The 25287-nt window shown below is 49.3% G+C and overlaps 1 protein-coding gene across 1 annotated transcript; it reads right to left on the bottom strand.

The window, feature by feature from the left end:
• Nucleotides 1-5770: 5770 nt before the first annotated feature.
• LOC144119840 (uncharacterized) lies at nt 5771-23186 on the bottom strand. Its single transcript, XM_077652366.1, has 7 exons — nt 23045-23186; nt 22739-22890; nt 15001-15273; nt 12116-12373; nt 10097-10456; nt 6713-6871; nt 5771-5971 (listed from the first exon to the last, which is right to left on the bottom strand). Exons 1-7 carry the CDS (start codon nt 23184-23186, stop codon nt 5771-5773), a joined length of 1545 nt encoding a protein of 514 aa, XP_077508492.1.
• Between the last annotated feature and the right edge of the window lie 2101 nt (nt 23187-25287).

Below are 25287 nucleotides of genomic sequence, written 5' to 3'. Positions count from 1 at the left end.
TATTTTACACACACTATGTTTCTGAAGCAGCGCGGTAAGGATTTATCATTTGCGCTAAACTCTTATGTAATTTCCCTACGAGTGTCGTGTACTTGTTCATTTACTCACTTTAGTAAAATGGAGCCGCGAAGGTGACTCTTACATGTCAGGCTATTGTTGCTTAATTTATAAGAATTTTCTTTCAGTTCTGCTTGGAGATGATGGAATTATTTTCTTCTTTCACACTTTCAATGTTGGCGCCGCAGAGTATGTAGAAATAATGGGAGAACTATATTTTCTTCAAGTTTAAATTGTTAAACTTCATCGGTATTCATACATCTACCGAGTGCTAATAACCTCACAAAGTATAACAGAGTCTTGCTGTCACAGAAATGCTGAAGTTTATTTTCATTATGTAAATGCTTCCTCCCCTCTGCTTCCTTGAGCGTATTCTGTTGTTTGCTCCGTACCACTGCACAGCTATCTCATTCACATACTGTTCTTAAGACACCTGGCATAAAGCTTTAGAGACCTCGGGAACTACTAAAGTTTGCCAAAATGGCGTTACATTTGAAAATACCTGAAGTGGCATTGCAGTTTAAGAACATTTATAAGGCTGCTCGAAATAGTGATATGTGTTGCACTGTTCCGATTGAAATGTGAAAGTTACAAATGTAATACTGTTATTACTTTCGTGTAAGTCATAACACGGCTGGGGATACAAAACACAGCTGGTACAAACAAAGCAGCGACATCGCGCAGCTCGCCTCACCTGCTGACTGCAAGAGCGGAGGATGCGGACGAGGTACCGGGGTACCCTCCAGAAAAATCGTTTTCCTCGGGCGTGGGAAAGTATCGGCGCACCTGGAGCCATTTTTTTTTGTGCGCACAGCAAGATACAGCACGACGAAAGCAAGCACCACCTTTGTTGTACGATTCAAACGCGCCCCCGTTTTTTATGCGCAGCTGTATTTTATCCTTTAAATCGGTATATTACCTAGTTAAGCTTAGACTTTCCGGTTTTATTCCAGATCGCGTGCAATTTTGAACCCTTTATTAATTAAACTAAAAGGTGAGTGTTCGAACAGTGCAAATAGAAGAATTATACGAAAGGCACGGCAAACAAAGAAAGATGTTCAAGACTCGTGCATGTTCAGTAGAACCAGCTCATATTTAGTCAGAACAGCAGGAAGGCTCGTTCACGAGTTTTAACAACGCTGAGTGCAGCGCGTGTAATGTCTGCCTAAAAGAAATGCCTGCAAACCGATGTGATTTAAGAAATTAATAGCAAAATTTTTCCAAATAAGTCAGCGATACAATCGGCGAGCGATGCGGTTTGGAGCAGAGACAAGAAAAATGAGCCCCCCAGACGAAAATAAATTGGTGTTGCAAATGAGGAAGGAAGCCTTCAGAAACCTCTTACTGAGTAAGAAATAAACAGGCAAAAGGGACAGAAGGGCACTAGAAAAGTAGGAAATGTCGCAGTGGGCTCATAATTGTGCGCTCCAAAGCACTGCCATAATGAACGACATTCCGGAGCCATAAATGTTTTAGCTATGAAACGAGAAAAGCTTTCATATTTCTGTTAGAAATAGCGAGCTACTGGCTTTTCGAACATGCGTTGTGTGCTCGCCATTCAGGTAAGACGTCGGAAAGCGTTAGCGGTGCAAATAGTTCGCATATGTTTTTGTTCAAAAAAGAATCATACAAAGTGGTGACGCGTTCTTAACACGTTGCTTTTAATTTTTTGTGATTGCTAAACACACGTTTTTAGATGAAGCTAAAATTGAATTTCCAAGACTCATCATTGGATGGTTCAGTAGAAATGGCGCGGTCCTTCGAATGCTATAAAAATGGGCCAAAGGCATATTTTAGCTGTTTCGTTTGTTCAGTTATTACACGCCATTTGTTACTATGGGCGCGGGTTATTGCCTGGGGACGGCGTAAAGCCCTCGGACTCTTCCCGTCAGTGCGCCGTTCTTCTCAACTCGACCCCTGACCCCGCAGTACAATTAGCCAAACTTCTTTTCGGTGCTTTTTCTCGCCATTTTTGCTTCTTTCGGAAGTTTTTGCGAGCCTGTTTCTGGCGTGAAGGAACGGTCCTGTGTCCGCGGCCACTCTGCTCCCTTTTATCCTTCTCAGTTTTCTACGTTATTTTTTTGCCCAATGAGACGTTGCAAGGCCTTAACCACTAAACAATCTGCATCGAGAGAGATTTAATACAAAATAAAAGTACACATTTAGGCTAAGCATGTTTCACCGCTTTAATTTGACCCTTACGCGCGAGGGGAATATTTTGGAATTACACCTTGTAAAGCGCCACCTCACACGACCACAAATAAGCCCCGTCTTCTTGTTTGCGCTCATTCAAGCTCAGCATTGCAGTGCAACAGGAGTAGTTTCGACCAGCCAGCGCATTGTATTGAGGCCTCTTGAGTTGTGCCGCTAAACGCCGGCATCGAAAGCAAAAAGAAATCAACTCCTATTGCTCTGCTCGTTTCCTATAGATATTCCCACCTCCTAGATACACACTCCGAGCAAAATTTGTTTTTGCGCGTGAACCAGCGTTCTCTTTAAGATGCAGCCTGTAATTCCATTCTTTTCATGGCAGAGCAGCACGCCATCCGACAAAGCAGAGTCACTGATCGGAACGAAGAAACTATTCTATAACAGAAAATCTAGGGCCGATCATTGATGTCGAGAGAATTGGATACCATTTTTTGATGTGTTAGGATTAGGAGGCTGATAAACTCATATAATGCCCGGCGACGTTGGAGTCTGTGTGAAGCCTCCCCCTGCTAGGTGGTGTTTGGGGGATTTGCCTCTTTCCACCTGCCACCTGTCGACCGGACACAGCATCTGGACCCATGGGCCCCAATACAGGGCCTTGTTGCATTCATCGCAGACACCGGCCTGAACATGCACCTATAACCCTCTTATGCCCAAGGGCATGTCTGCGTAATAAAAAAAAGCATCCTCATCTCCCTCTGCATCTGCCCCTTCCCCCCTTGTAGGGGAGAAAACGAGAGGCTGGACGTGGATTGATTCAGCAAAAACAAATGACTTAAACAGCAGGCCTACGTACAAAATATACATCTTCCCGACCGACAGACTGTGTGTACAAAAATCAGGCTTGTAGGAGCTTTCCCTTCTCCCATTGTTCGGGGGGAACCGGCAGCTTGTTTGAAGCGGCCATCTACCAGTGCAGTGGCGCATCGCTTAACCGCAGCGCCTCTGCACTAGTCGTAGTATGAGGAGTCACAGCGATCCAACAATGCGACTCATTTTCTTAGTTGCGCAGTCTGAACTGGAGGATTACAATTGCAGTATGACTGCAGAGTGAATTCAATGAACTCGGGATCTGAATGCAATCAGAATCGCAACAGTATCAGAACTGAAATAAATTAGCAGATGAAAGGAGGATTCTATCTAATTTACACCGCGTGAATTGAATTGCTCGTTTCTAGGTTTTTTTCACATGCCGGTCTATTTTGATTCAGGTTGTTTTGTGACCATGAATCTGATTTTATATTCAGAGTATTTTTACAAGTTTTCTTCTTCTATTTCTCTTATGGCTTTTTATACATTCTTCAGAGTCATTATTGAGGCCGCGCGCTATTCTCTCTGTAAGTGAAAAGGGGGGGGGGGGGGGGTCCCCTCTGTACTTATCACATGTTGTCGTGCTTTGGTACACAAACGCCAACGCGGTGGACGCTGGCGCTAGACAGCTCTCGCCTTACTTAGATGGGAAAGAAATTCTGTAAGTATATGAGATCCGAATTCTGGGCATGCTCGTAAGCAATACAGGAAACAACCCCACGACTATAGCTAAGCTAGACGCGCACGCAAACCAAGTGGTAAGCAATATTACAAGAATCTCGACCAGGGACCGAGGGCTAAAAGAGAAGAACAAGCTGTAGCTGGTCCAGCCATTCATCTTGGGTACGATCTGCTACTCAACCCCATTCCTTGAGATCAAAAAAAGCAGCAAGAAACACGTTAGACGCAATAATACGAAAATGCACGAAACGAGCACTGGGACTCCCAATCTAGACCTCAACCGAGGCACTAGAGGGAATGGGGGAGCGTAACACGTGGGTGGAGTTATCGGAAGCAACGAGAACTGCACAACTCGAACGCCTAAGTCTAATCGAGACTGGTCAGCAGATTTTATACTGGGTAGGACTACAAGAGAACAGAGGAACCAAATACCAGACGTTCCACACCGAGTCCAAAATCAGGAAAGCGCTCACGGTCACATAGATACGTAAGAACATGCAGCCACAACTCGACCAGGAACGTCTCCAGCACAGAGCCAAACACTTGGCAGCAAAGCTAAGCAGAATGCCACCCGAGACGGTTGCCTTCAAAGACGGCGCCCATGGAGGAGACGGAAGCTCCGTCTCAGTGGTAGTCGACGGCTCCGGAACAGAATAGAGGGCGATATATACGAGCGGAGTAGACGCCACAGCAGCGGAGGAAGCGGCGATCACCCTGGCGTGCGTTAGTACGGACGCGAGGGTGATCATTAGCGACAGCAAATCGGCACTTACAAAATTTCTGCAAAGGCAAAATATCACACTACGCGTTCAGCATATTATCGAAAGGCAGCATAGACAGTGGGATCACCCTAACTTGGGTCCCCACCCTCTCCAACATACCAGGAAACGAAGCCGCCAACGCCCTCTCCCCAGCGCTCATTATCCGGGAGGGACGGCGGCCTCAGCCTAACTTTAAGGTCGAGACGCTCACGACCTACCACGAGGTCATACAGCACTACAGGTTAGGACGGCGGAAATATCCATTCCCGGATAGGTCCCTCACGTCCGCAGAGGGAGTTACCTGGCGCCGCGTGCAAGCCAAGAGCCACACGTTTCCAAGATGGCAATACCTCACGCAAACAGGAAATCCGGAGGACCAACTCTGCAGATTTTCTTATAACTTAGGAACTCTAAGACATATCCTATGAGAGTGCAGCGACTCCCCGGGATACAATTTATTCAAAGACGAAGAAGCATGGGCGACTGCGCTTCATAGCGAAGACCCGACGACACAGGCCAACATTGTCCGTCTGGCAGCCGAAGCGGCAAACCGCTTCGTCTACTAACCCCTGCCCCTAAGGGTGACATCGGGCTCCCTGGACACCTGCGAGCGGCACCGGAGCTCCGGTGTCACCCACTTACGGACAACAGAAGTTTTCGCCACCACCACCACCGCCTTCATGCCACTCCTAATGCTATTCTATTAAAATTACCACAGGACACAGACCTCCGCATCTATGGAGCAGCAATGTGTGTGTTATCATTTACATCTGATACTAAGGCGCTGCATAGAAAAAAGTTATGTAGAATGCAGAGGGGCGCCTTTACTGTGTTGTGCTCTTGAGAGAATGGAATTCCACGCAGCTAAGCGAGAACTTAAGTCAAGCGTGCTTAACAGGATCTCATTGAACGAAACAGATAAATATTTCTCTTTTCTTAGCATTTTAAGAGGGAGAGGTTTGCATTCGTGCCAGCATCAGTTGAAGGCGCTGTGTGGCGTTCAGTTAATCGAGGCCACAAACACGCATAATGCATGGCCAGTGAAAGGCGCGTGCTCCTGCGCACATCCTACATGCCACATGGTCTACGGCCTTCGGTCAGCACAGCCAGAACCTTTTGGAACAAAAAAGAAACGGACACTTTTAGCCACAACCTTCCTAATTGCACATTGCGTATTCTTTTATATAATAAAAATTCAGCGCGCACGCCGTGGCACTAACTGTGTGCGGAGAACACTCCGAAGAGATTCCTCATGAGCGGGTACGGCCCGCCCCCGCAGACGCCGGCGATTCGTCGTGCCACAAGTTACACACGCCGAAGCAGCGTGCCCTGAACTTGTCGCGCATGAAGCGCGCAAGCGGCGGCACCATGAACTCTGTCAGGTGCGAAACCCAGTTGGCGCCCTGCTTGGACACCACGACCAACTCAAAGACCTGGCTGGAGTCCCAGACCTGCAGTTCGCGCATGTTTCAGAGATTAGGTCCTCTTCACTTTTGAAGGTCCACCGTTAGAAACCATGAGATAAACCCATACAGCGCTGCTACCAAGAAGCTGCGGTGGCGCGACATCCTCTTACCACGCCGAAGTTAGATATTGTTATCGTAAAGCGTAATTATGAGTGCAGCAAGGATTCATAATTAATGTACTTATTTAAAATGTTTCGTCTGGAACAATTTTCTCTCTTCCCTCTTTATTTACGAAACAGCTACTTAACAAAACATGTGCGTCAGCACTGAGACTTCTGCCTGAATGTTTGCGTAAAAATCCGCAAAACTCTCCCACGTGTTCTGTATGAACAGCAAGTCATAATTTACAAGTTTGAACTGCTGATGTTTAATATGGCGGGTTAAAGCTATTGTCGAAATTTTAGCAGTTCAAAGATCATTTGCATCACCTAAGGTCCGCACATTTTTTCATCTTGGCTAAAAGCCAAATTCCGATATTTTGGGCTCAGAACAGCAGCGCTGACGATGCCTTCGTTTAGGCGGGTGCTGCGGGCTATTGCTACTGCTGCATACTCACAACGTCTATTCACACGTGAGCTTTTTTTGCGAAAGCGAGCTGCCCCAACCCGTGTACTCATCTTACAAAGGGGAGTGAATATGCGCGCTTGCCTCGTTTAATATCTCCTAGTATGCGAGCTCGCCGGGCGCCTTGGTGCTGGGACCGGGCTCTCCTGGCCCATACAATACTTCCTGGACGCCGGTGACGTTGCTGTCCCAGAATTTATACGTGACTCCCGCGAACGAGAGCACGTAGCAGAGCTTGCTGGCTGCCTCTTCGCTCCCGCCCGGAGAGTAGTGGCCGCGAAAACTGGCGCCCAGCGAATGCGACCGCGGCTGCTCCTCCTTCTGGAGTAGGAAGTGACGTCATTAGGATGAGAATAAAGCGGGATGACGTCTTCGCTTCACGCAAATAATCCTCACATTGAGCGGCATAATCAGGTTCAACGCTTCAATACACCTACTCTTCACTTTCGTTTCAAATTCTAGGGCCATCTGCTGCATTTCTAATGGATATGCGACATCAAGAATAATCTGGAAAGGATCCCATATTAATCATTGCTGTTGCCATTTCATTCGAATATGCCGTTACGCGTACCCGTACAGTGCGACAAGGGGTGAATTCGTTTTGTGATACATAAGTCATATACGAATGTAAGCGGCTGCTGCTGTGTCTACAGCTTATGTGCTAATGGTACTGTACGACTTCCCGCTCTATTGACTTACACTGTTCTTATTTACAATGTGCCCCTGGACCAAAGAGTGACTCCGCTTGATACTACCGTATGCGGTGGTTGTTAGTTACGTTCCTCTAATTTTTTTCGAATGCGGGTATATTTATTCTGCAACATGTCTACGGTGTTGGAACAGTATTTGGCCGTGGCAGACGAAGGATCTATAGTTTGAGTAAATCTGCATTCTACAGTTTCCTCAGTGGGAGTTTATCAGACATTTTTCCGTTTTCCCACTAAATACTGTGGTCCATGGAAAAAACAAGTGCATAAAATCTGGACAACTGCTTCCCGTTTGTGCGGCTAACACCACGTGCTGCAAGGCGCAACACAAAAAAAAAAGGCTGGAATTTCGAATCTTTGTTACATTGTGTCAAATCTGTTATCGCAGGAAGCATTTTACAAGCTATACTTGTAGCTGTACGATTATGCTTAGCTGGACTCTAATGAACAAAGCCTCCCTTACGACAAATATATTCCCCCTTGGGGGTTCCCTTCAACACTGGACAGAGTCGGACTCTACACCGCGTTGCAAGAGCTAGTCATCGGCAGCAATATCTTCACGCATCACATCACGAATGGCTTTTTTTTTCAATTACAAACGAAATTATTCCCGTTCAGTTATGACGCGTGTGGCCGCAAGATGGCGCTACTGGCTGATGTCCACTAAACCTACTGTGTAGACTCCCTTCAGGAGCCGGAGCGCGCATAGGTCCGCCAAGTTATCAACAAAAGGCGCCGCTAATGGTGACTTCCAATCGCAGAGTTGGAGCACTTCTGGAGCAACGTTTCCTGCTCTTTTCAGAGCAACTGTATTCCAAACGCAGATCTGAGGCATGGATCGCGTCTTCCAATCGTAGACAGGGAGCGGTTGCCGCGCCAAGATTTCTCCGTGGAGCAGTCCGAACTGCTCCGCCGAAATCGGCGGATCCGGCCGGAAGTTTGCGTGACGTTCTTTTTCAGCGGCGCTAGCGGCGTCCTACATGCCCTGGCCTGCATGCTCTGGCCAGAGCAAGTGTACTCCAATCGCAATTTCAGGTCGCACGCTCTGCGCCGGAATCAGGCGCTCTGTCACCGAGCGTGCAGACCGCTCCGGGCCTGCGATTGGAATTCACCATAAGACATTAGGAGCCACTCTTGCTCAGAAGTTGCAGCGGCTGCTCTATATTTGCCGCTAGTATTTTTCATGTGAAATTTACTATATTCTGAAAACTATTGCTGTAGTGTGGTGAGCCGGCTTCTCAGCAGCAAGCGGGTAGCAAAACTACTTCCCCGAAAACGTTATTAGCGAAACATGCGCTAGGAGAATCGATTGCGTCAGCTCTTGTAAACGGCATAAGTCGTAAACGCTGCTTTCCAATGAAACAAAATTATAAAATTCATAAACCAGCATGTTCTAGATGGAAATTGTTTAGAGAAGCACGCTTCAGACAAACAGATGGACACACAATGGCTAAGTGCGGGGAATGTCCAATATAAGTGTGAGTGCGCTAAAAATGTCCTCTAAGGGTGAGAAAGTCATTCAAGCTATTTAATTAAAGCAGAAATTGAGTGCCAGATGAAGCTTGGAAGTCGAATTTTATACATTACAGAATGTTTTGAAGAAACGTGGTCCCAAGTGGTGCAGGGAATACAGGTTGAGCCTCCGTGGTGGAGTGGCAGCGTCTCTGCCTCAAACACGAAAGACCCTGGTTCGATTCCGAACCTCGGCACATATTCTTTTTTATTCACTGACTGTGCGGGGATTTCAGTGGCTCCCATAGATGCCGCCACCGAATACCTTGGTTAGCGGTTAAGCGCAGGCTCTGTTAAGGCGCGTTTATAGTCCGGCGTAACAGGCGCGCGCGCGCTGCTCGGCGACCTCACGTCGGCCAAAGCGAGACCTTCAAAAATCAAACTGCACTTGACCGCTGACGCGTTCGGCGGCTTCGGCGCACTTTGACCGCACTGGCTGAGACTTGGAGCAAGTCTCTATTTCGCGGCGGGTGCGCCAGCCACCGCCGGCCCAACCAGACCGGTTTCGCTCCGCGGCGAGGCGCGCGTTGTGACGTCATGTGCCTCCTCGGAGCACCGCCGCGGCGAAATCTCAAGTTCGCGGACAGTAAAGCTTTCGCTTTAAAAATGACATCAGAATCATTCGTGCACGTATCATTGCATGTAGTGGTGCTGAAGGAAGTTTCTTACATTCTTCGGCTATCACGTTCCGATCAACCCCTTACAGGGGTTCCCAAACCCCTTTCGAGGAAAGCAGATGAACTCTCTCAATCACTGCATTGTGTTGCCATGAAAACCTGAGCCAATTAATACACTTCTACAAGCAGAGGACCGACAATCACGCGCGAAAGTTGGCGAGCCCTTTTCGGCGACTTTTTCATTCTCACACCCTCCTCCGTCGCTCACATCTACGTATCCAAGTTGAGAGGTGGCTACTGGTTAGAATCTTTAAGACGTCAGGCACCTGCCAAGGCCGCGGCCAAAAAGCCGCGTAGCTCCGGCGGGTCAGGAAGCTCTCTCCCCGGAGGACGGGCCGTCGGAGGAGCGCCAAGCGTGCAAAAAGTCACGAGAGGAGAGGAAAAAGCGCGACGACGCGGAAATTCGAATTTTGACTACCGATAACTCAGCTTCCACAAAGCGCATTAGAAAATGCCTTTCTGGACAGTATTCGTGAAGAGGCGTGCTTTCACATCCCAGCCATACTAGCAATTTATTAGATGCCCGTTTGAGCCCCTTTAAGAACCCAAGTATGTTGAGCGTCCATACGATTATTGTTTTAAGGGGAACGCACAACACAGCGAATGCGGCTCGTGGTTATCCACGCATAAACACGAATTCAAGTCCGCACCTGCTTCATTGTAGACTGCAGCTGCTTGAGCGTGTCCTGAAGCCTGCTCTCCTCGAGCACCGCTGAGCGCTGGTCCTCGACTCCCCGGGTGCGCGCCAAGGGGGGCTCACCCACGATCGGGTGCAGCAGGATCGACGCCGCGGTGGGTCCCTCGGCACCAGTGGGCACCGACGCCTCCAGCTCGCCGAGGTCGAGCCGCTGCTTGAGGCTGTCCCCGGTATCCACCAGCACGCTCAGCATGATGCGCTCCTTCTCGAAACGGTGGGCCATGCGCTCCAGGAGGTCGGTGTAGCCGCGCCGCGCCGCCAGGGTGTCGAGCGAGACTCTCCACAGGAGCACGGCGCCTCCATAGCCTCGAGGCTGCCAGCACACACAAGACTCAGCGTTTCAGCTTGACGCATACACCCACACCCTTCAATAAGCGGCAGAGGTTAATGCTAGAAAGTATTCAGCTCCGTTTACCAATTTCCAGGAGCACGGTACATGATATTCTCCAAGGAGCAAGGTAGCGCACACACGAGTGTCGCTCACAATGAGTAGTCGGGTTTATGTACTCTACATCATATTCAGAACATTACTTCCTGTTCTACTTAATTCTTTCTCGTCACCGGCAGAACTCTACTAAGAGGACGTAAGCTCCAGTTTCTCTCGTGCGACGTAAATATGGCACACAGGGTGATGAAGGTTCTAAGGCGGCGAAAGTTACTTCCAGCCAATTTTACGTTTTTTTTTCATTGAATAATTGACCTATGGTTCTTTCATCATAGGCCGTTTTGAAGGAATGGAGCGTAAAATCATGGAAGCCGTATATTCATGCGATTTTGTGTTTTCAGATGCATGGTTATGTTCCACACAAAATATCACATGTCCAACACTTTTGAACAAAAATTTTGAACATTTAAAAATAATAAGGCACTCTGATGTAAATATTGAAGGGAATCGTCAATTCTAGTGTTTTTCAATTGTTCGCAAGAAGCAGTTAAGACTGCCATAGTAAACCGAAGGGGAACGTTTCTGATGATCGCAAAAACGTTAATAGCAACAAACTGGAGCCTGCAGATCGGAAGTCTTCAAAATATATTGATTGTTATAGTAAAATCTTTCAATTTGTGAAAAAAAATTGCATTCATGTGTTATTTTTGGTTCAAGAGTTTTTCCCCACAATTGTAGGGCATGAAATTTAAATTCACGCCACCTACTGACTAGAAAGCGCAACAACAGCAGTACGAACGTCCAATGTCTGCTAGCTTTGTAATTCATATGTTATTTTTGGTTCAAGAGTTTTTCCCCACAATTGTAGGGCATGAAATTTAAATTCACGCCACCTACTGACTAGAAAGCGCAACAACAGCAGTACGAACGTCCAATGTCTGCTAGCTTTGTAACGTTGAGCGATGAGCTAGCGTGTCCATTACAAGCCGCTGGCATGTTCATCGCAAGTCAGAGGTTTTTGGAAAGCCACTATATTGTGAAAACTATTAACATCCGCCGCAGAGACGCTCTTCCTGTAGGCCGGAGATTTCAAAACTAGCTGCAACAAAGGATCATGTAACTGATTTTCCGCTAGACAAAGGGTTGAACATATGCTTGTTACTTGACACATTGAGAGAAAACTGAATAAAAATTTAAATCCACATCTACGCCTTCTTCAGGACAACTTCGTGTAGTTGAGCCAATGCTCCCTGGATTTTAGTGCCAGCCAAATTCACCCTAATGAGCAAGTTCAGTATGGTTATGGCGCAAGTCTATTGACTAGCGGCATACCATGAGAAACGGATACAGATGAACCAATTTTGTTTTCCTTTGTTACCAGGGCAATGGTGGTTTTAAAAAGCATTTGGCAGCCAATGCCAGCCGCTCACGCTCTGGCTTGCGCCACCGCTCCTCTCAAGTGGCGCAATGTCTCGATGAGTAAACGAACAAATTCGTCCAAATCGGACCCTATTGCGAATCATGCGTTGTGGCTGTGGCTGGCACTGCAATAGTAGAGGTGTCAGTTAAGCGTGAAAAGAGGCGTACTTTGAGCCAGACCAGGACACTCTCGAGGAACATCCAGTCCGAGCCTGTCATCATGGCGGTTGGCTTCTTGCCGCTGAAGCCAATCATGGGCCGCAGGTGCTGGTAGCGCGGGAACTTGTCCGCCTCTGTCAGCGCCTCGATGTGCAGCCGCGAGCCGTTGACGTGCGCGCAGCAGGGCACAGCATGGGTGCACAGGTGGTACGGGAAGATGTATAGGCCGAAAAGCAGGCCGGCAGACTCGGGCCGCTCGGCGAGCGCCTGCACATGTACCCAACATGGCCACGCTCCTCAGCGGCAGCATGCATCCTTTCTCGCTCCAGTCAGCGATAATCGGAGCGACAACTCTGCTATGCATATGACACCTGAACGCCATGTCATCGCCGCATGGCATACTTGCACTTAGGCATCTGTGATACATTCGCGGCTGAAGTGGACTTTTACTTCTCCACAGCACGCTTTCCATTACCGTCCCAGCACGCATTTCTGATCAATAATTCTTATTGTGCTCCCCGAAATCGTAATTTATGCCTGTACTCATGGACCCGTTTCATGGACAAAGCACGAACTTTTTAAAGTAAGTTAATAATTTAGTAAACTCCAGGTGGTCGGAAATAAAATGGAGCTCTCCTCTACGGCAGCTCTCAAGCACCAAGTACTGCTTTGGGTCGTTACGCATTATATACCATAAGAAAAAATTACGCCACAAAGCAAGGTAATATGTTACAAATTAGCTCCTTGTAGGCGTCCTGAAACCATTTTCACGCATTTATTAACTTGCTGAAGAAGCAGTTCGTTTCACAGCTTTTTCTGTTAACGTATTTTTGACCCCCGTGGTACGAAAAACCTGGCTTGGTGACTGCAGGAGAAAAAAGGACAGTGTACCGGCGGCTGTGCACTCTGCGTTCCGCTGTTCTGAGATGTGCCGCTCTTGCGCCATGAATCATTTAGGCAGCGCACCTAACACCTCCGTGCTACTGCGGTCCGTGCATTCAGAACACGGGTACGCCCACACGTGGGATCGAACCGGACCTTGGCGGCCGCGTTTATGTGGAGGCTAAACGCCAAAGGCGGCCATATGATGTGTGATGTCAGTGCATGTTGCTGCTGCTGCTGCTGCTGGTGTGACTGGCAAGAATAAAGGTAAGTGCACGGACCTGCCAACAGGCTCAAGGCAAGCCACGCTCGCTGCCCCGAGGGGCCTGTCGGAACGTCGAACAAGGCTGCATTCCCTTCCTAGCCTATCGAGTACACCAAAATTACATACGGGATACGAACCCCGCACACCGTTACCTCATATGGGCCCCTGCTCATCAGGGGTTGGCAGGAAACGAGGCAGCAGACGCAGCCGCCCGCGCGCTCTCTCACCGGGCTGTTTTCTCCTCCCCATCCGATCAGGAACCCGATTTTAATCCGTTCTATACATTCAAAGATATTACAACATATTATCAAAATTGTCATCGCCTTTACCCTAGTCCATGTAAAGGCCTGAAGAAGGCGGATGAGCGGCTCCTTCTCCGCGTTCTCACCAATACATTGCTGTGCCCGGCAGCGCTAAAACATTTTGACCCCTCCTTTAGTGGCAGCTGCCCACACTGTAGTGCAGTGTCCTCTGACACCTACCACATGGTTTGGGCCTGCCCCTCCAAAACCGCTATGCCCCCCATCCCCAACCCAACCCGGGAGGACTGGGAGGCGACCCTGCTCGGCTGCCACGACTTACAGGCCCAACAAGCCTTAGTCGGGCGCGCCCGGGCGGCGGCAACCGCCACTGGGGTCCCATACTAGGGACCTCCACCTAGTGCTTGTACGGATCGGTCCCTTACGGGCTGATCCAAACATACCTCCTATTCATCCGTAATAAATGTTTTCACCACCACCACCACCACCGTGCTGAAAGTAGGAGAGTTAAACGATAGGAGAGGAAAGATATAAAGAAAAGGCGGTGCGCGCTTATAGGCCTTTAGGCCCCGGGCCGATCCCGGAAGAAGTGCATAACCCTGGCCGAGCCGTGCCGGAGTGCGTTGAGCACTCCGCCTATTCCAAAAATAAGTTTAATATCTTGTGTCCAAGCACCAGTGGCAGATATTAACTCAGGCATCAGGTATACCAGCAGAGCGCGGTTCAGGTGTGCGCCGCGGTGTGAGAAATGCTGGGCGATTTCCTTTCCTCAAAAGCCAATTATCTTAATTTCCATACGCGAGTAAAAAGGGAGCAAGCTCTCCTCTAGCACACCACTTTTGTAAAAGGTGGCGTGCTTGAGGACAAGGTACTCCATTTCTACACACACCTCTCTTTCTAGTGTACCATCGGGCAGGTGCCGGTAGGAGCGCTTAGCACACTGTCCTCCGGAAGGGGCACTTTTTCGGCGTGGAGTGCGCGAAAACGTGCCCCGATCCACGAGGAGTGCTTCAGTGCGGACAAAAACACTCAAACGCAGATGCACGGGCGCAGGCACCGGCATAAACACGCACGGGCTCAGAGATCAGCCTTCTTCACGGAAAGGGAGCTATACTGAAATGCCGTTTAAAAATCGAGAACCGAATATCAAGCCGTGGGGAGAGCGGTAAAGCAGGGAAAGCCAAAAGCAAGGGAGGCCCGACAAAGGAGCAACCGCCACACGGGCGCTGTGGGCGACAGAGGCCGCGCGGCTGGGCGAGCGGCGCGAGCGACATAGCAATGGAGGTGAAACTTGCACCTCGGTCGAAGTTCGCCCTAAGAAGGCTCTGCACTAGTGAGAAGGAATAGTCAGCGATAAGCTGCCGCCACCTCCGCGTGAGATTTGCGCCCAATTAAGGGTGAAAGCAGTTTCATTAACGGAACCGTAGCGAAGTTTAGCGCCTTTCATCGCGCCGTTGGCCTGCAGGTTACGCTTCGCGTGGGCTTACCTGGTAGAAGCAGAAGAACTGGCGACTCGAGTTCGTGTACAGCTCAGCCGGCAGCAGCACAAACGATCCGCGGTCTCTGGTCTCCTGACCAGGGGCCGGACTCTGCAGCCGCGGTGCCTCGGCAGTCGTGTCTCCTTCTGGAGCCATGATGTCCTGCACTTCCGCTGCGAAGACTGCCTCCGGATTCCTGAGGTGCGAGTGGCCGGGACCGCTGCGGTTGCTGTCGCTCCACGGGAGGGCGCCGGGTCGGACCAGTGCCAGAGTCGATAGGGACTGCATAAGCACGAGGAGGAGTCCGCAGCAGGCGAAAGCCACGAAGACGCCAGACGTTCCAGACGGCACTCTGATCGTGGCGTCCGTGACGTCCCTTGTTCTTTTTTCTTATGCTCGTGGCGGTTTGCGCGTGAGCACGGGAAAGGAGCGCGTGGAGGGATGTGACCAATCCAAACGTTACCCGTTCTCGGCGTTTTCTTTCTTCAGCGCTGGTGTGCGAAGCTGCAATGAGAACCTTTATTTATGGCGCATAGTTATTTATTTCGGTGTATGCGCACACTGGGCACAGGCGGGGATTTGTTGCGAAAACTGTTATATTATCACAAAAAAAAGCAACAGAGCGAAACTTGCTCGCTATAGGACCCCAAGTCATGCCGTTGTTCAGAACACGTCCCGCATTAAGCTGCTGCTCATAGTAGCAGCTATGTTCAACGATCCGCAGCTATCACGCGAGCCAGACAAGAGCAAACATTTCTGAAAATTGACAGGTGCACCTGTTAGGTACTCCTGTCTATCTGGCGCCGCATGTCACATATTTCTTTGGAGCGGAATGCACACAGGTTAGTTCATACTTTGCATCTCGGAAAAATTTCTCATACAAATTTTCTGGCAATAAACTTTTCTGATTGCGTTCAGTTTGCTCCCCATGAGCAAGCAAAGTTGCTGCGTAAATAAATAGCACACGGAATTCGAAGCTTCTTAGGAGACATAAGCTTCAAAAAATGCTTGAATTTCCGCGAGCTCTCGAGATTGGATTGGTAAACGTTAATTATCGGCTTGAGTTATAAATTGGTTTGTTGATCTTGTTAGGTGGCCGTCAGTGGAGACTGGCGGCTACCTCTTCGGCTCTCGGCACCACCTGTACTTGGGTTTCCAGGTCGGAGCGGAGCAACAAGGTCTCCCACGGGTCCGGGGGCGCGAGCCTCTTGAGCGATATTGTTGGAGGATCTCTCGGACAGTCCCAGAAGATGTGGTCTACGGTGGCTTTGCCGCCGAACTTGCTGCACTCCGGCTTAAATCTATCCCGGTACACATGGCTTAGGACTGCTTGGTTATGGAGAGTTTTTGTTTGAAGTTGTCTCCACAGTACCTCCTGTTCTTTGTTTAGGCTTTTATGCGTAGCAGGGAAGGTTAACCTTTCTAGCCTATAATGCTGAGTAATCTCATGGTAGGTATTAAGGCCGTCTCTCGTCATTTCGACGTCCGAGTTAGCGTCCACAGCTCGGCCGATAGATCCTCGAGCTTTATCGTGGGCTTCCTCGTTCCCCGGGTTTGACGAGTGAACCGGTACCCAAACCAATTCCACGTCTGTCCTGTCTTTCGATTAATTCTTGAGAATTCCCAAGGAGATGGGAGATATTCTGCCCTTGGCGAAATTGCCAATGGCTGCTTTTGAATCGCTGACAATCACTTCTGCTCGCGGGTTTGTCAACACCAAGGCGATTGCCGCTTCTTCGGCTATTTCTGTAGAGTTGGTGCGTACTGTCGCGTTCGCTATAAGTTGGCTTTCCTTGGTCACCGCGGCTATCGTGAATGCTTTCTCGTGTGTTGGGTAAGCTGCCGCGTCTACGTAGACTACGTCCTGTCGGCCCTGAAGTTTCTTAGCTAGGGCTTTTGCTCTGGCCTTGCATCTTCCTTCGTTATGGACGGGGTGCATATTTTTCGGTCATGGCTTTACCGTGATTGTCCTTCGGAGGTTGGACGGGATTTTTCGAGTATCCGTGTTGAGCTGTTCCGCGTTTATTCCGAGTCTTTCTAGGATTGCTCTACCCGCATTGGTTCTAGTGAGCCTGAGCTCTTGCATTCTACGATGGGCCTGAGTGAATTCGTCTAGCGTATTGTGTAGGCCCCGTTGCGGTAACTTCTCAGTGGAGGTGTTGACTGTTAGACCTAGGGCTGCCTTGTAGGCCTGCTTATGAGTCCTTCAATTTTCATTTTCTCAGCGTTGTATAACTGTAGATAGGGGAGGGCGTAATTCATCCTGCTGATGACAAAGGCTTGCACCAACCGACATAGATCTTTTTCCTTAACTCCTGTTCTTCTGTTCGCTATGCGTCGGATCAGTCTAATGGTTTGGTGAACTGAGGCGTTTAATTTTTCGATTATTTTGGTATTTTGGTGGTTCTCTTGGATTATCATTCAAAGGATTCGGATGGAACTCACTTGTCTAATTACTTTTCCTTGCACATGTATGCTTATGTTGGCTGGCGGGAGGCTGGATTTCTGTCCTCTCGGAATGTCTCTTTTAATTAGGAGCTCCGATTTGAGATGAGAACACTCTAGTCCTACCGTTTTAACGTTGGCTTCTATGGTATCGACGGCTTTTTGTAGGGTCTCTTCTATCTCCCCATCCCTTCCTTTCATAATCCAGAGGGTAATATCGTCGGCATAGAAAGTGTGTCTGAGATTAGGGATGGCGTCAAGGTGTTTCGGTAGCTCTACGAGGGCCAGATTAAATAAGAACGGCGAGAGTACCGAGTCCTGCGGGGTCCCCCAACAGACCATGCGTATGGGATCCGAGATCACCCCACCGAACGGTATCTCTGCCGTCCTTTGGTCCAGAAACGATCTTATGAAATTGAAGGTTCTAAATCCTGGATTTAGCCTCGATAGGTTAGTGAGGATGGACTCGTGTGACACGTTGTCAAAGGCCTTGTTTAAGTCTAATCCGAGGATAGCTCTCGTGTTCTTGCTTTTGGGGATTACATCTTCACTAAATTTAATCATGACATCCTGCGTAGACAGTTCGGCTCTAAAGCCTAGCATGGAGGGGGGTAGGAAGTCGTTATCCTCCGCGTATCCCTGGAGTCTGTTAAAACCACGTGTTCCATTAGTTTCCAAGATGTAAGGGAGATGGGTCTTAGGTTTTCGGCTGTTAGCTTATTGCCTGGTTTAGGTATAAAGATGATTCGGGCATGTTTCCATTCTTGAGGGATTTCACCCTCCTGCCACAGTTTGTTGATTAGGTCAGTTAGGGCAGTCAGTGATGTAAGGTCTAGATTTCTCAACATTTTGTTGGTGACGCCGTCGGGTCCAGCGGCTGATGTAGTTTTAGTTGGCTCATGACTTGCCATACTTCCGCCGTGCTGAATTCCTGGTCTAATTCTGAGTTCGACTCGCTCTTATACCAGGGAAGGGGGTTGGTGGATTGCGTGGTGTTTAGGTATCTAACCTTGAGTTCTTTGATCAATTCTTCTGTGTTACCTGCATATTTGTGTGCTACTTGAGCAAGTCTATTGCGTTGAGCCGATTTGGTCTTTGTGGGGTCTAGTAAGTGTCGCAGCAGAAGCTACGTGTTTTTCTTACCCAGGTTCCCGTTCATGCTATCGCATACCTGTCCCCACTGCTGTCTTTCCAGCTCGAACGCGTACGCTTCTATCTTCCTTTGCAGATGTGTTATCCTCTTTCTGACAGCGCGATTGTGTTTTTGTTTTCTCCACCTCAGCTCTAAGCTCAGGTGTGCTTCCCATATGTGTTTCAATTTGGGGTCGGTCGTGTGTTGCGAGGTTATTGCCTCTGTGTCCTCTGTGGTGGCTTTTACATCTTCCTTCAAGGCGCGGGTCCACTCGTTCAGGTTGCCGATTTCTTTCGGAGCGGTTTTGTCCCTAATTTTGCGGAAGCGGTCCCAATCTGCGAGTCTCGTTTTTAACGGGGGAGGTTTTTATGGGGCCGTCTCGAAGGTTGTTTCCACTATGTAGTGGTCGCTTCCTAACGTAAGGCCTGCATTTGTCCATATGGCTGAGTTAATGTTTTTATTAAGAGCAACATAGGGGTTGCGTCCATGGTGACGCTGTTGCCTATCCGAGTAGGCCGTTCCTTTTGCGTGCGCTATCCGGTATCCCCAGGCCGAGTGCTGCGCGTTGAAATCGCCTACCACTTCAAGTCTGAATTTCCCTGCTAGTTTTGCGGCCTTACGGATAATATCGGAGGTTGCTTTAGTTCTGTCCTTGGGTAAACTATAGATGTTAAGAATGTAGACGTTTCCATCTCCTTTTCTGCGCGGCGGGATTTCCACTAGCGTGTGCTGGACCTTTGTGTCTTCGATTTTGTGTTGTATGGCTGCGATGTTGCGTTGAACGAAAGTCGCGGTGACCGAGATACGTTTTATCGGATCCGTGTTTTGGGGAATGTAAGGAGTGTAACCCGTTAATTTGAACGGGTAACTGGCTTCTTGTAGCGCTATGACATCTGGTTTTTCGGATAGCTGCTGAATATGGAGCTGCAGATTGCCGCGTTTGTTTTTGTAGCCCCTGCAGTTCCACTGCCAGGTATTAATTTTCTGAGATCGCGGCACCATACTGAGTTGTTTGAGGGGGGCTTCGTGGCAGTTGCTGCACGAGCATTTGCACGGTAGCTTCTAGAGCCGCGAGGCGGTCTAGTGCTGTTAGGCGTTGTAGGATTTGTTGGAGGGTCTGTCCGACTAGTGAGAGATTGTCTTTGGTTTCCTGGTTGTCTTTTTCAAGTTTGTCTAACCTCTCGTTTATGCGCGCGGTACCTTTAGAGGTGACGGTGGCTTTTGGTTTGGGCTGCGGCTCACCCTCTGGAGATGCCTCAGCTACTCTCTTCGCGTTAGCATCTATGTCTGTCGACGCCTCTCTTTAGCGTTCCGCGGTTAGCGTCCGTATCCAACGCATCCTCGGTTACGATTTGGGTCGGAGTAGATCGAGCCGGTCGCGCGGCTACCGCTTTGTTGAGGGGGATATATTTGGGACCTGTTTCGACGAGTTTTTCAAGCTCATCTAGACGCCTACGGAGTGCAGAATCCTCTTCTTTTAGCTTTCTATTTTTCTCGAGAGACGCGGGCGGCCTAGTGTCCTCTTGGGAGACAATGTCCGCCCAGCTCACCTGTTTTTCGGCGTTCTGGGTGGTGCTGCTGCTTCCTGGGAAGGGAGGTTTCTTGCGCTCGTTGCTCTTTCTTTTCGGTATGCTTGATCCCAATTTTTTCACCCTGTTTATTTAAAAACCTCTCAGAGGTATCTATCATTGCTGTTGAGGAGAATAAAAACAAACAAATGTAAATAAACATTCTCCTCGAAGCTTTGCTCCTACGCTGAACAAAGAAAATGCAGCAAACGACCAACCTTCCTATTGGTCAGATCACTCCGCGCGCTCCCTTCTTGTGTTCTCGCGCAAACCGTCGCGAGGACAAGAAGAAAACTGTGCGACGGCACGGACGCGAAGATCAGGGTTCCGCCTGAGACCTCCAAGGGTGCCTTCGTGGCCTTCATGTGCTGCGCCCTCCTCGCGGTGCATACGCTGTCCCTGCCGACGCTGGCACTGATCCGACCCGACGCTCTCCCGCGTGGAGCCACAGCAACCGCAGCGGACCCGCTCACTCCCACCTCAGGAATACAGAGGCGGACGTCTCGGCGCAGGCGCAGGACATCGTGGCTCCGGAAGACTACACGAATGCCGAAGTGCCGCCCTTCCAGAGCCCTGCTCCTCCTCAGGAGACCAGAGACGGCGGATCGTTTTCGCTGCTGCCGGCGGCTTAGCTGTACACGAACTCCAGCCATCAAGAATTTCGACCCCCTGGGAATATTAAACGTGCTCTGACATCGTACAGCATGCGGGCACCTTTTTGTAGTTTGCCTCTATCGAAACGCGGCCGCCGCAGTCGGTTTTCAGGCAGGAAACTCCCTCTGTTGTTGTTGCGACTTAAGGAAGAATGTAAAGGAAAGTGCACGGGCCCACCCACTGTCTCAAGCTGAGCCACAATCGCTGTCACGTGCATACAGTAGGAGAGTTGAAACGTATGGTAGGGGAGAGTGAGAGAGAATAAACTTTATCAATATAAAGGTATTACGCGGGTGGTAACAACGCAGTCATCTGAGACGACGGTTTAGCAACAGATACCCCCGGTGAAATGGAGCCCTAGCAACATGTGCAAGAGCCCCTAGATCGCAGCCCCGAAAGGCCGGAAGCCACCGCAGCCCCTTATTCTGTACTTGTACATTGTGTACATTACCCCTACCACTATCCTTTGTCACTATTGCTCTTCCCTTTCTTTTTTCTCTCCCCCTTCCTCTCCCTCCCGTTTTATTCCCGCTAGCCGAACATCAGGTGCTTCAGGATTCGACGGCAGATGGTGCAGCTAGCAACATCTTTTCCTTCCATTATTATTTTTATTAATAAGCAGCCACTAACATAAAATCTCTACTAGTACTCCGGCTCAGTAGATCGAAGAATATCTGATACCTGATTTAAAATCTGCACCGGGTCCTTAGAGATAAGATAATAAACGTATTTTTGGAATTTTGCGGAGTGCTTGCCTTGAAGCACTCTGGCACGGGTCGGCCCGGTATTGCACTGCCTCTGGGATCAGCCTGGGTCATATTAGCGCGGCGCGTCTTTTCTTTTACTTTTTGTTCTATCATTTACCCCCCCCCCCCCTTACTTTCAGCACGCGGCAGCGAGCATGGCTCGGCTTGAAACAGTAGGCAAGCCCTTGCATTTTCCTTTTCATTCTTCCTCTCAGCAAATTCAGTCAGTCGGTCAGTCCGGCTCAGTAGACGAACCACTGACCGCGGCTGCTTTTGAGGCCTCTAAATAGCAAGTGTAGCTGGCTCAGTGGGTTAGTGGACACCCAACTCGCGCTACGAGTAGGCGGTGGCGTTAAACAGTCCGTCCTGGCAAATTGACAGCTAGGCGCCTTCCCTTTTCTCAAAACTACCGGAAAGTTGAGACAATGAAGAAGAAATAAAAATTGCGGAAAGAGAATAGCGGAGTAGTTGTCTCACATATCTCGGTAGACATCGGAACCGCGCCGTAAAGGAGGCTGAGACCGTTGATTTTGAGGAAACGAAAGGCGCATTGCTTGTTACCTGGACAAGTGGACGCCTCAAGAGCGCTTCATTTACGTGGCGGTGGTGGCAGAATTGCGCGCTGCATGCGTTGGCGTTGGTAACGTTGTTGCAAAAACGCGGCAGCGCAGCAATAGGCTGCCGGCGTTCATTCTGTTCATTCCCGTTGAGGTTGACAACGTTTTACACCCCATTGGCGATTCCACGAAAGATAAAACTGCAAAAATATTTAATTATCCCTTCCCTTACGGCGCGGCGTGGCTCAGGAGTCCAACGATGTATGAGACAGATACTGCGCCATTTTCATTCCCCCAAAACTAATTATTATTATTAAAATATTTAAAATGTTCATGATAAACCGGAAACGCTTGAGTAACGGTTCAGTTATGGAGAAGCACACGCGGTACTTACTGAACGATCTAAAGAGTTCTTCTGGACATCTGGAAATATTTGTGCACTCACAACACAGGGCATAAAAAGAGACACACATAGGCGCAATGATATGTGAATACCTGATTTATTATCTGCTTCGTGTCCTTGGACCCAAATTATTAAACTTATTATCTCCAGATTGAGAATGGGGGAGCGCGTCTGCTGGGTATTTTTAGATCTAATTTGTATAAATTCCGATTTTTCCGGTGCGCTTCTCAAGCCTGCCCTACTCGCGTGTTCACAGTTGTGTTTATCGCTCTTTGTAGAGAGCCTTGTCTGTGCCCATAGGGCCCCTTGGTCACCCAAAGGGTGCCGTCGTCCGCGTAGATGGCTAGTCCAAGTTCTGGGTCCTCCTCCAACGCTAGAGCCAATTTCCTCTTCCCTATGTGGAAAAGTAGTGAGGAGAGTATAGAGCCCTGTGGCGAGCCCTTGTTGGCCATGTGAATCTTGTCCGATCATAGGCGGCCCAGCACTACGAACGCCGTTCTCTCTTTGAGGAAACCTTGCACGTAACTGTAGATCTCCCCACAGCTTACCTCTTGTAGGCCGGTGAGTTCTCGCGTCATGGGATATGTTGTCAAAGGCCTTCTGCAGGTCCAAGGCAAGCTGTATTCTGTTCACGCTTCTGGGTGGTGGGTTGAGAACCTCGTCCCGAAAGAGTAGGAAGACGTCCTGCATGGAAACCTTATGTCGGAAACCGTACGTCGAATTTGGTAGGAGTTCTTTATCATGTAAGTATCCCCCATTCCGTGTTTGGATTACTTTTTTGAAAAGATTCGAAATGGAGAAATGAAGTGAAAGAGGTCAGGGGACAGGAAGAGAGGAGAGGTAATATACACAAAATATATACACAATACGAAATGTGTACAGGCTCCGTGCGTGATTAGTTCATGATGGATCAATGACAAGTTCAAAAACCAATTGGTTTTTCGGTACTGCGCCATTTCCTTTCCCCAGCAACAAGAAGTTGGAAAATTGGTTTTTGGGGAAAAGAAATGGCGCGGTATCTGTCTCGCATATTGGCAGACAACTCAACTGCGCCGTAAGATAAGGAATAAATGAGGGACTGGTGAAAAAGGAAGAAGTACTGTAATGAAGGGCTCCGGAAGAATATCGACCACCTGAGGATCTTTAACGTGCACTGACATCCAAGCTGAAGGAAGCGTTTTTTGTAGCGGAAGCTGCACTAGGCTAGTCTGCGGTGCATTTCAGGTAAGCGTCGCTATTGAGTATGCGAATGTGCAACTATTACCGAACCGCAGGTGTTCCGCCGCTGCTCCGTGCCTTTCCTGAAAATCTAATTTTCAATTTCATCTTTCTTCCTTACTTCTTTCCCTCCTTCCTTTATCTAATCCGTTGCGGTGCGGTTCAGGTGTCCACAGAGATATGTGAGACAGTTACTGCGCAATTTCTTTTCCTCAAATCCAAACAAAACAAATGAGCCGCCGGGATTCATTGGGTTCATCCGCGTTGACAACGTGGTAGAGGCCGTTCATTTTCCGACAAGAAAGGCGCACAACTGGCTCTATTGGTCAGAGGACACGTGGCGTTGGTGTAAAAAAGAAAATTTTTTTACTGACATCGCACAGCACACGGGCGCTTTAGCGTTTTGCCTCCATATTGAAATGGCCCGCCGCGGTGGCTCAGTGGTTAGGGCGCTCGACTACTGATCCGGAGTTCCCGGGTTCGAACCCGACCGCAGCAGCTTCGTTTTTATGGAGGCAAATCAATAAGGCGCCCGTGTGCTGTGCGATGTTAGTGCACGTTAAACATTCCCAGGCGGTCGAAATTATTCCGGAGCCCTCCACTATGGCATCTACTTCTCCCTTTGTTCTTTCATTCCCTCCTTTATCCCTTTTCTTACGGCGCGGTTAGGGTGTCCAACGATATATGAGACAGATACTGCGCCATTTCCTTTCCCCAAAAACCAATTATTATTATTACTCCATAAGGAACCCGACCGCGGCGGCTGCATTTTTATGGAGGAAATACGCTAAGGCGCCCATGTGCTGTGGTGGTGGTGGTAGAAAGTTTATTACATACAGGTGAGTTTAGGACGCGCCGGTCCTTGGGCCCCCGCACGGCCCCACTGCACTCAAACGTTCATGTCCCGGAGGCTCATAACGCTGGCAGCCCGCCCTGTGCCGATGACTTCCTTGGCCGGGTCCTCGGGGCACAGTAGGGTCTTCCAAGCCTCCCAAGTGGTAAGGTGCTCCAGGCCCCGCGGGGGAGTATCCGCCGGGCAGAGGAAAAGGATATGATAAAGAGTGGCTTTGGGGTGGTGGCAGAGGGCACAGGAAGGGTTTGTGTGGACTTGGTGATAGCGCTAGCGTATATAAGGGGAGGGTAAGGTGCGTGTTTGGAGCCGCCTCCAAAGTGTCTGATGATAATTGTCGAGGGAGGGATGGGGTGGGGGGTACAGCCGACGCTCGGCTTTGCAGACCTGCGTCAGTTCACTGAAGGATTGCATGCGCTCCCGTGAGCACCCCAGATCGGAGGCCGCCGGTGCCCGTTTGAGAGAACCTCGGGCTAAAGCGTTAGCAGCCTCGTTTCCGGTATTCCCGGAGGGGGCAGGCACCTATATGAGCTCCATGTGGCGGGGCGGGTGTGCGGCGAGGGAGTTCAATATGGGAAATGCAGGGACGTGAACTCTCCTGCGGGCGAAATTTAGTATGGCAGTTTTAGAGTCGGATAAAATATACCGGACCTCCGTGCGCGTGATGGCTAGGGCAATAGCGGCCTCTTCAGCCTCCTCCGAAGTGGCAGTGGGAGATATGTA

This window comes from Amblyomma americanum, chromosome 2 (assembly GCF_052857255.1).
Source record: "Amblyomma americanum isolate KBUSLIRL-KWMA chromosome 2, ASM5285725v1, whole genome shotgun sequence".
In the NCBI taxonomy this organism is placed as follows: Eukaryota; Metazoa; Arthropoda; class Arachnida; order Ixodida; family Ixodidae; genus Amblyomma; species Amblyomma americanum.
This window is presented reverse-complemented; position numbering and strand designations above follow the sequence as displayed.

Bases quoted from the DNA above. Each gene is read 5' to 3' on its own strand.
- LOC144119840 (XM_077652366.1), bottom strand. From the start codon at position 23,186: ATGCAGGACGTCTTCCTACTCTTTCGGGACGAGGTTCTCAACCCACCA. The intron at 10,457-12,115 runs GTACGCCTCTTT...GTGTGCTGGCAG, and splicing joins GTGTCCTGGTCTGGCTCAAA to CCTCGAGGCTATGGAGGCGC. The intron at 5,972-6,712 runs GTATTGTATGGG...CGCGAACTGCAG, and splicing joins ACGTCACCGGCGTCCAGGAA to GTCTGGGACTCCAGCCAGGT.